Here is a 12,139-nt window from a genome sequence, read left to right on the forward strand (position 1 = left end):
CCGCTGCAGGGGTGAACTGGCCGCTTGTCGCTGTGGGAGTGAACTGGCTGCTCTTCGCTGTCCGCTGCAGGGGTGAACTGTCCGCTGCAGGGGTGAACTGGCCGCTTGTCGCTGTGGGAGTGAACTGGCTGCTCTTCGCTGTCCGCTGCAGGGGTGAACTGGCCGCTGTCCACTGCGGGGGTGAACTGGCTGCTCTTCGCTGTCTGCTGCAGGGGTGAACTGGCCGCTTGTCGCTGTGGGAGTGAACTGGCTGCTCTTCGCTGTCCGCTGCAGGGGTGAACTGGCCGCTGTCCGCTGCGGGGGTGAACTGGCTGCTGTTCGCTGTCTGCTGCAGGGGTGAACTGGCCGCTAGTTGCTGTGGGAGTGAACTGGCTGCTCTTCGCTGTCCGCTGCAGGGGTGAACTGGCCGCTGTCCGCTGCAGGGGTGAACTGGCCGCTTGTCGCTGTGGGAGAGAACTGGCTGCTCTTCGCTGTCTGCTGCAGGGGTGAACTGTCCGCTGCAGGGGTGAACTGGCCGCTTGGCGCTGTGGGAGTGAACTGGCTGCTCTTCGCTGTCTGCTGCAGGGGTGAACTGGCCGCTGTCCGCTGCAGGGGTGAACTGGCCGCTTGTCGCTGTGGGAGTGAACTGGCTGCTCTTCGCTGTCCGCTGCAGGGGTGAACTGGCCGCTCTTCGCTGTCTGCTGCAGGGGTGAACTGGCCGCTTGTCGCTGAGGGAGTGAACTGGCTGCTCTTCGCTGTCCGCTGCAGGGGTGAACTGGCCGCTTGTCACTGTGGGTGTTTATGACGCAGGTCTCAGCTTGCTGTGTGACGTTCATGCTGAAGGTCTCACTTCATGTTGCTTATTTCACCAATTTCAGTCACAAACAGCGTGATGTGCATCTCCACAACTAAATCTACAGTCTTTGCTTTTGACGTTACGCAGCGTGCTGCAGAACATCTGGAGAAATATCTGCCATGCATATAATAAATTTCTGTGGTACCAGGACGGCGTGGATATTAACATTATATATCTGACCGTCCTGTAATAACTGTGCAGTGTAGCGTGCTGAACACTGGATGAGAGCACTATAGCTCATTACCTGTCTGCTGGGCCCAGAAGATACGCGACGCTGAGGATTCTCCGAGAGCTTCTCCTGCAGATGTCGGCACAGATCACTGCTCATATGCAGGGGGTTGTATATAGTATTGGCCTCCAGACTGCGCAGCACATCCTACACCAGGGAGAAAAGGATGGTGCGTCACATTGTGAAGGGGATGAGACACACATAGCGAGGGAGCTGCACACACACAGCGAGGGAGCTGCACACACACAGCGAGGGAGGTGCACACACACAGCATAGGAGCTGCACACACACAGCAAAGGAGCTGCACACACACAGCAAAGGAGCTGCACACACACAGCAAAGGAGCTGCACACACACAGCAAAGGAGCTGCACACACACAGCAAAGGAGCTGCACACACAGCAAAGGAGCTGCACACACACAGCACCTGTTACTGTTGGGATTCCTCAAGGATCAGTCCTAGGCCCCCTCCTCTTCTATTTGTATACCGCCCCTATTGGACAATCAATCAGTAGATTTGGTTTCCAGTACCATCTCTATGCTGATGACACCCAAATATACACTTCTTCTCCTGACATCACGCCTGCATTATTACAAAAAAACAGTGATTGTCTTACCGCTGTCTCTAACATCATGTCCTCCCTCTGTCAGAAACTGAACCTGTCAAAAACTAAACTCCTCGTGTTCTCTCCCTCTACTAACCTACCTTTGCCTGATATTGCCATCTCCGTGTGCGGTTCCACCATTACTCCCAAGCAACATGCCCGCTGCCCTGGGGTCATACTTGATTCCGAGCTTTCAATCACCCGCCACAGCCGATCACTGGCTCGCTCTTATTATCTGCTCCCCAAAAACATTTCTAGAATTCACCCTTTTCTTACTTTCGACTCTGAATAAGAGAAACAGTGAGAGTTTTTGCATTCTCGTCTGGACTATTGTAACATACATAGTAACATAGTAACATAGTTAGTAAGGCCGAAAAAAGACATTTGTCCATCCAGTTCAGCCTATATTCCATCATAATAAATCCCCAGATCTACGTCCTTCTACAGAACCTAATAATTGTATGATACAATATTGTTCTGCTCCAGGAAGACATCCAGGCCTCTCTTGAACCCCTCGACTGAGTTCGCCATCACCACCTCCTCAGGCAAGCAATTCCAGATTCTCACTGCCCTAACAGTAAAGAATCCTCTTCTATGTTGGTGGAAAAACCTTCTCTCCTCCAGACGCAAAGAATGCCCCCTTGTGCCCGTCACCTTCCTTGGTATAAACAGATCCTCAGCGAGATATTTGTATTGTCCCCTTATATACTTATACATGGTTATTAGATCGCCCCTCAGTCGTCTTTTTTCTAGACTAAATAATCCTAATTTCGCTAATCTATCTGGGTATTGTAGTTCTCCCATCCCCTTTATTAATTTTGTTGCCCTCCTTTGTACTCTCTCAAGTTCCATTATATCCTTCCTGAGCACCGGTGCCCAAAACTGGACACAGTACTCCATGTGCGGTCTAACTAGGGATTTGTACAGAGGCAGTATAATGCTCTCATCATGTGTATCCAGACCTCTTTTAATGCACCCCATGATCCTGTTTGCCTTGGCAGCTGCTGCCTGGCACTGGCTGCTCCAGGTAAGTTTATCATTAACTAGGATCCCCAAGTCCTTCTCCCTGTCAGATTTACCCAGTGGTTTCCCGTTCAGTGTGTAATGGTGATATTGATTCCCTCTTCCCATGTGTATAACCTTACATTTATCATTGTTAAACCTCATCTGCCACCTTTCAGCCCAAGTTTCCAACTTATCCAGATCCATCTGTAGCAGAATACTATCTTCTCTTGTATTAACTGCTTTACATAGTTTTGTATCATCTGCAAATATCGATATTTTACTGTTGTATTATTGTAACTCTCTACTAATCGGCCTCCCTCTTACCAAACTCTCCTCGCTCCAATTTGTCCTGAATGCTGCTGCCAGGATCATATTCCTCACCAACCGTTACACCGATGCCTCTACCTTGTGCCAGTCATTACACTGGCTACCCATCCACTCCAGAATCCAGTACAAAACTACTACCCTCATCCACAAAGCACTCCATGGCTCAGCACCACCCTACATCTCCTCTCTGGTCTCAGTCTACCACCCTACCCGTGCCCTCTGCTCCGCTAATGACCTCAGGTTAGCATCCTCAATAATCAGAACCTCCCATTCCCGTCTCCAAGACTTTACACATGCTGCGCCGATTCTTTGGAATGCACTACCTAGGTTAATATGATTAATCCCCAATCCCCACAGTTTTAAGTGTGCCCTAAAAACTCATTTATTCAGACTGGCCTACCGCCTCAACGCATTAACCTAACTATCCCTGTGTGGCCCATTCAAAAAACTTTAACCATAATCAGGTTCCTCGCATCATGTTCTGATACACTTTATGCAGTTAATAGTCCTCTGTGACTGTACTGCTACATACTTCGACTGATAACTGGTTTATGCAGCTCTACATGAACACCCGAGCCTTACACTATGGCTGGTCCGAACAACGAAAGCAATTGTTACCATCCACCTCTCGTGTCTCCCTTTTTCCTACAGATTGTAAGCTTGCGAGCAGCAGGGCCCTCATTCCTCTTGTTATCTGTTTTGATCTGTGTTTACGGTGTTTATTGTTATGCTGTAATGTCCATTGTCTGTACAAATCCCCTCTATAATGTGAAGTGCTGCGGAAAATATTATTATTATGTGTACAGGACCAGACTGACTGATCACGGGTTAGTGTGAAGCACCAGGCTCATTCTACATTGTATGAAGCTGTAGGATACGGGTGACACTTGTGGTGTGTGCCAGGACCAGACTGACTGATCACGGGTCAGTGTGAAGCACCGGGCTCATTCTACATTGTATGAAGCTGTAGGATACGGGTGACACTTGTGGTGTGTGCCAGGACCAGACTGACTGATGACGGGTCAGTGTGATGCACCAGGCTCATTCTACAATGTATGAAGCTGTAGGATACGGGTGACACTTGTGGTGTGTACAGGACCAGACTGACTGATCACGGGTCAGTGTGAAGCACCGGGCTCATTCTACAATGTATGAAGCTGTAGGATACGGGTGACACTTGTGGTGTGTACAGGACCAGACTGACTGATCACGGGTCAGTGTGAAGCACCGGGCTCATTCTACAATGTATGAAGCTGTAGGATACGGGTGACACTTGTGGTGTGTACAGGACTAGACTGATTGATTACAGGTCAGTGTGAAGCACCGGGCTCATTCTACATTTTAAGAAGCTGTAGGATACGGGTGACACTTGTGGTGTGTGCCAGGACCAGACTGACTGATTACGGGTCAGTGTGATGCACCTGGATAATTCTACATTGTATGAAGCTGTGGGATACTGGTGACACTTGTGGTGTGTGCCAGGACCAGACTGACTGATCACGGGTCAGTGTGAAGCACCGGGCTCATTCTACATTGTATGAAGCTGTAGGATACGGGTGACACTTGTGGTGTGTGCCAGGACCAGACTGACTGATCACGGGTCAGTGTGACGCACCGGGCTCATTCTACATTGTATGAAGCTGTAGGATACGGGTGACACTTGTGGTGTGTGCCAGGACCAGACTGATTGATCACGGGTCAGTGTGAAGCACCGGGATCATTCTACATTGTATGAAGCTGTAGGATACGGGTGACACTTGTGGTGTGTGCCAGGACCAGACTGACTGATCACGGGTCAGTGTGACGCAGCGGGATCATTCTACATTGTATGACGCTGTAGGATACGGGTGACACTTGTGGTGTGTGCCAGGACCAGACTAATTGATCACGGGTCAGTGTGATGCACCGGGCTCATTCTACAATGTATGAAGCTGTAGGATACGGGTGACACTTGTGGTGTGTGCCAGGACCAGACTGACTGATCACGGGTCAGTGTGACGCAGCGGGATCATTCTACATTGTATGACGCTGTAGGATACGGGTGACACTTGTGGTGTGTGCCAGGACCAGACTGACTGATCACGGGTCAGTGTGAAGCACCGGGCTCATTCTACATTGTATGAAGCTGTAGGATATGGGTGACACTTGTGGTGTGTGCCAGGACCAGACTAATTGATCACGGGTCAGTGTGAAGCACCGGGATCATTCTACATTGTATGACGCTGTAGGATACGGGTGACACTTGTGGTGTGTGCCAGGACCAGACTGACTGATCACGGGTCAGTGTGATGCACCGGGCTCATTCTACAATGTATGAAGCTGTAGGATACGGGTGACACTTGTGGTGTGTGCCAGGACCAGACTGACTGATCACGGGTCAGTGTGAAGCACCGGGCTCATTCTACATTGTATGACGCTGTAGGATACGGGTGACACTTGTGGTGTGTGCCAGGACCAGACTGATTGATCATGGGTCAGTGTGAAGCACCGGGCTCATTCTACATTGTATGAATCTGTAGGATACTGGTGACACTTGTGGTGTGTGCCAGGACCAGACTGACTGATGACGAGTCAGTGTGACGCAGCGGGATCATTCTACATTGTATGAAGCTGTAGGATACGGGTGACACTTGTGGTGTGTACTAGGACCAGACTGACTGATCACGGGTCAGTGTGAAGCACCGGGCTCATTCTACATTGTATGAAGCTGTAGGATACGGGTGACACTTGTGGTGTGTGCCAGGACTAGACTGACTGATGACGGGTCAGTGTGAAGCACCGGGCTCATTCTACATTGTATGAAGCTGTAGGATACGGGTGACACTTGTGGTGTGTACTAGGACCAGACTAATTGATCACGGGTCAGTGTGAAGCACCGGGCTCATTCTACATTGTATGAAGCTGTAGGATACGGGTGACACTTGTCGTGTGTGCCAGGACCAGACTGACTGATCACGGGTCAGTGTGAAGCACCGGGCTCATTCTACATTGTATGAAGCTGTAGGTTACGGGTGACACTTGTGGTGTGTGCCAGGACCAGACTGACTGATCACGGGTCAGTGTGAAGCACCGGGATCATTCTACATTGTATGAAGCTGTAGGATACGGTGACACTTGTGGTGTGTACTAGGACCAGACTGACTGATCACGGGTCAGTGTGAAGCACCGGGCTCATTCTACATTGTATGAAACTGTAGGATACGGATGACACTTGTGGTGTGTGCAAGGACCAGACTGACTGATCACGGGTTAGTGTGAAGCACCGGGATCATTCTACATTGTATGACGCTGTAGGATACGGGTGACACTTGTGGTGTGTGCAAGGACCAGACTGACTGATCACGGGTCAGTGTGAAGCACCGGGCTCATTCTACATTGTATGACGCTGTAGGATACGGGTGACACTTGTGGTGTGTGCCAGGACCAGACTGACTGATGACGGGTCAGTGTGAAGCACCGGGCTCATTCTACATTGTATGAAGCTGTAGGATACGGGTGACACTTGTGGTGTGTGCCAGGACTAGACTGATTGATCATGGGTCAGTGTGAAGCACCGGGCTCATTCTACATTGTATGAAGCTGTAGGATACGGTGACACTTGTGGTGTGTGCCAGGACCAGACTGACTGATCACGGGTCAGTGTGAAGCAGCGGGATCATTCTACATTGTATGACGCTGTAGGTTACGGGTGATATTTGTGGTGTGTACTAGGACCAGACTGACTGATCACGGGTCAGTGTGAAGCACCGGGATCATTCTACACTGTATGACGCTGTAGGATACGGGTGACACTTGTGGTGTGTGCAAGGACCAGACTGACTGATCACGGGTCAGTGTGAAGCACCGGGATCATTCTATATTGTATGAAGCTACAGGATACGGGTGACACTTGTGGTGTGTGCCAGGACCAGACTGACTGATCACGGGTCAGTGTGACGCAGCGGGATCATTCTACATTGTATGAAGCTACAGGATACGGGTGACACTTGTGGTGTGTGCCAGGACCAGACTGACTGATCACGGGTCAGTGTGATGCACCGGGCTCATTCTACATTGTATGACGCTGTAGGATACGGGTGACACTTGTGGTGTGTGCCAGGACCAGACTGACTGATCACGGGTCAGTGTGAAGCACCGGGATCATTCTATATTGTATGAAGCTGTAGGTTACGGGTGATATTTGTGGTGTGTGCCAGGACCAGACTGACTGATGACGGGTCAGTGTGAAGCACCAGGCTCATTCTATATTGTATGAAGCTGTAGGATACGGATGACACTTGTGCTGTGTGCCAGGACCAGACTGACTGATGACGGGTCAGTGTGAAGCACCGGGATCATTCTACATTGTATGACGCTGTAGGATACGGATGACACTTGTGGTGTGTGCCAGGACCAGACTGACTGATCACGGGTCAGTGTGAAGCACCAGGCTCATTCTACATTGTATGACGCTGTAGGTTACGGGTGACACTTGTGGTGTGTGCCAGGACCAGACTGACTGATCACGGGTCAGTGTGACGCAGCGGGATCATTCTACATTGTATGAAGCTACAGGATACGGGTGACACTTGTGCTGTGTGCCAGGACCAGACTGACTGATGACGGGTCAGTGTGAAGCACCAGGCTCTTTCTACATTGTATGACGCTGTAGGATACGGATGACACTTGTGCTGTGTGCCAGGACCAGACTGACTGATCACGGGTCAGTGTGAAGCACCAGGCTCATTCTACATTGTATGACGCTGTAGGATACGGGTGATATTTGTGGTGTGTGCCAGGACCAGACTGACTGATCACGGGTCAGTGTGAAGCACCGGGCTCATTCTACATTGTATGAATCTGTAGGATACGGGTGACACTTGTGGTGTGTGCCAGGACCAGACTGACTGATCACGGGTCAGTGTGAAGCAGCGGGAACATTCTACATTGTATGACGCTGTAGGTTACGGGTGATATTTGTGGTGTGTACTAGGACCAGACTGACTGATCACGGGTCAGTGTGAAGCACCGGGCTCATTCTACATTGTATGAAGCTACAGGATACGGGTGACACTTGTGGTGTGTGCCAGGACCAGACTGACTGATCACGGGTCAGTGTGACGCAGCGGGATCATTCTACATTGTATGAAGCTACAGGATACGGGTGACACTTGTGGTGTGTGCCAGGACCAGACTGACTGATCACGGGTCAGTGTGATGCACCGGGCTCATTCTACATTGTATGACGCTGTAGGATACGGGTGACACTTGTGGAGTGTGCCAGGACCAGACTGACTGATGACGGGTCAGTGTGAAGCACCGGGATCATTCTACATTGTATGACGCTGTAGGATACGGATGACACTTGTGCTGTGTGCCAGGACCAGACTGACTGATCACGGGTCAGTGTGAAGCAACGGGCTCATTCTACATTGTATGATGCTGTAGGTTACGGGTGATATTTGTGGTGTGTGCCAGGACCAGACTGACTGATCACGGGTCAGTGTGAAGCACCGGGATCATTCTATATTGTATGAAGCTGTAGGATACGGGTGACACTTGTGGAGTGTGCCAGGACCAGACTGACTGATCACGGGTCAGTGTGAAGCACCGGGATCATTCTACAATGTATGAAGCTGTAGGATACGGGTGACACTTGTGGTGTGTGCCAGGACCAGACTGACTGATCACGGGTCAGTGTGAAGCACTGGGATCATTCTATATTGTATGAAGCTGTAGGATACGGATGACACTTGTGCTGTGTGCCAGGACCAGACTGACTGATCACGGGTCAGTGTGAAGCACCGGGATCATTCTATATTGTATGAAGCTGTAGGTTACGGGTGACACTTGTGCTGTGTGCCAGGACCAGACTGACTGATGACGGGTCAGTGTGAAGCACCGGGATCATTCTATATTGTATGAAGCTGTAGGATACGGGTGACACTTGTGGTGTGTGCCAGGACCAGACTGACTGATCACGGGTCAGTGTGAAGCACCGGGCTCATTCTATATTGTATGAAGCTGTAGGATCATGGGGTGCATTAAAAGAGGTCTGGATACACATGATGAGAGCATTATACTGCCTCTGTACAAATCCCTAGTTAGACCGCACATGGAGTACTGTGTCCAGTTTTGGGCACCGGTGCTCAGGAAGGATATCATGGAACTAGAGAGAGTACAAAGGAGGGCAACAAAATTAATAAAGGGGATGGGAGAACTACAATACCCAGATAGATTAGCGAAATTAGGATTATTTAGTCTAGAAAAAAGACGACTGAGGGGCGATCTAATAACCATGTATAAGTATATAAGGGGACAATACAAATATCTCGCTGAGGATCTGTTTATACCAAGGAAGGTGACGGGCACAAGGGGGCATTCTTTGCGTCTGGAGGAGAGAAGGTTTTTCCACCAACATAGAAGAGGATTCTTTACTGTTAGGGCAGTGAGAATCTGGAATTGCTTGCCTGAGGAGGTGGTGATGGCGAACTCAGTTGAGGGGTTCAAGAGAGGCCTGGATGTCTTCCTGGAGCAGAACAATATTGTATCATACAATTATTAGGTTCTGTAGAAGGACGTAGATCTGGGTATTTATTATGATGGAATATAGGCTGAACTGGATGGACAAATGTCTTTTTTCGGCCTTACTAACTATGTTACTATGTTACTATGTTAGGATACGGGTGACACTTGTGGTGTGTGCCAGGACCAGACTGACTGATCACGGGTCAGTGTGAAGCACCGGGATCATTCTATATTGTATGAAGCTACAGGATACGGGTGACACTTCGGGATACGGGTGATCTTCATTAGTGTAAGATGCGCTGGTGACTTATCACGGGTTTGAACTGTCTGTACGCAAGTTTCGAAGAGCCTCATGCTTTTATAGCTTTGAATACAGGACTCAGCAGCACAGTGCCCAGGGACTACGTGTGTACCATCAGAAGTACCTGAACTCGGTGAAAAGCATCATCTGCCATGGTGGGCGGTAGAGGAGGAACCTTCATGAGGAGCACCAGTTCCCTCACAGCGAGTGGTCGAAGCAGCAGAGCAGCAGAACCAGAGGACGACACCAGGACGTGATATCGGACAGGAGGAGCAGCGGAGGAACGGCGCTGGGAACAGCCGGCAATAAGGGACAACTGCTGAGACTAAAGACAACATCACACATCTGTAGGAAGCAAGATGGAGGCTGCAGGACATATAGAAACACTGAAAGGTGGAGGCAGTATGTCCTGAGTGGACGGCAATATACTGACCCCACACATCCCATCACCTGTGTATACGGTATATACCGACCCCACACATCCCATCACCTGTGTATACGGTATATACCGACCCCACACATCCCATCACCTGTGTATACGGTATATACTGACCCCACACATCCCATCACCTGTGTATACGGTATATACCGACCCCACACATCCCATCACCTGTGTATACGGTATATACTGACCCCACACATCCCATCACCTGTGTATACAGTATATACTGACCCCACACATCCCATCACCTGTGTATACAGTATATACCGACCCCACACATCCCATCAACTGTGTATACGGTATATACTGACCCCACACATCCCATCACCTGTGTATACGATATACTGACCCCACACATCCCATCACCTGTGTATACGGTATATACCGACCCCACACATCCCATCACCTGTGTATACGGTATATACTGACCTCACACATCCCATCACCTGTGTATACGGTATATACCGACCCCACACATCCCATCACCTGTGTATACGGTATATACTGACCCCACACATCCCATCACCTGTGTATACGGTATACTGACCCCACACATCCCATCACCTGTGTATACGGTATATACCGACCCCACACATCCCATCACCTGTGTATACGGTATATACCGACCCCACACATCCCATCACCTGTGTATACAGTATATACTGACCCCACACATCCCATCACCTGTGTATACGGTATATACTGACCCCACACATCCCATCACCTGTGTATACGGTATATACCGACCCCACACATCCCATCACCTGTGTATACGGTATATACTGACCCCACACATCCCATCACCTGTGTATACAGTATATACTGACCCCACATATCCCATCACCTATGTATACGGTATATACCGACCCCACACATCCCATCACCTATGTATACGGTATATACTGACCCCACACATCCCATCACCTGTGTATACGGTATATACCGACCCCACACATCCCATCACCTGTGTATACGGTATATACTGACCTCACACATCCCATCACCTGTGTATACGGTATATACTGACCCCACACATCCCATCACCTGTGTATACGGTATATACCGACCCCACACATCCCATCACCTGTGTATACGGTATATACTGACCCCACACATCCCATCACCTGTGTATACGGTATATACTGACCTCACACATCCCATCACCTGTGTATACGGTATATACCGACCCCACACATCCCATCACCTGTGTATACGGTATATACCGACCCCACACATCCCATCACCTGTGTATACGGTATATTGACCCCACACATCCCATCACCTGTGTATACGGTATATACTGACCCCACACATCCCATCACCTGTGTATACGGTATATACTGACCCCACACATCCCATCACCTGTGTATACGGAATATACTGACCCCACACATCCCATCACCTGTGTATAAGGTATATACTGACCCCACACATCCCATCACCTGTGTATACGGTATATACTGACCTCACACATCCCATCACCTGTGTATACGGTATATACCGACCCCACACATCCCATCACCTGTGTATACGGAATATACCGACCCCACACATCCCATCACCTGTGTATACGGTATATACTGACCCCACACATCCCATCACCTGTGTATACGGTATATACTGACCTCACACATCCCATCACCTGTGTATACGGTATATACTGACCTCACACATCCCATCACCTGTGTATACAGTATATACTGACCCCACACATCCCATCACCTGTGTATACGGTATATACCGACCCCACACATCCCATCACCTGTGTATACGGTATATACTGACCCCACACATCCCATCACCTGTGTATACGGTATATACTGACCTCACACATCCCATCACCTGTGTATACGGTATATACTGACCTCACACATCCCATCACCTGTGTA

At 49.6% G+C, this 12,139-nt stretch overlaps 1 protein-coding gene across 1 annotated transcript in view; it reads right to left on the reverse strand.

Annotated features, from left to right (window-relative positions):
• M1AP (meiosis 1 associated protein) overlaps window positions 1-12,139 on the reverse strand; it is a 155,648-nt gene that overhangs the window by 26,998 nt on the left and 116,511 nt on the right. Inside the window, exons 8-9 of the mRNA XM_069744687.1 lie at window positions 9,933-10,133; window positions 1,080-1,211 (exon numbers count right to left, since the gene is read on the reverse strand). Of these exons, the coding sequence (XP_069600788.1) occupies window positions 1,080-1,211; window positions 9,933-10,133 (333 nt within the window). The remainder of the gene's footprint in view (window positions 1-1,079; window positions 1,212-9,932; window positions 10,134-12,139) is intronic.

Source organism: Ranitomeya imitator, chromosome 1, assembly GCF_032444005.1.
Source record: "Ranitomeya imitator isolate aRanImi1 chromosome 1, aRanImi1.pri, whole genome shotgun sequence".
NCBI lineage: Eukaryota > Metazoa > Chordata > Amphibia > Anura > Dendrobatidae > Ranitomeya > Ranitomeya imitator.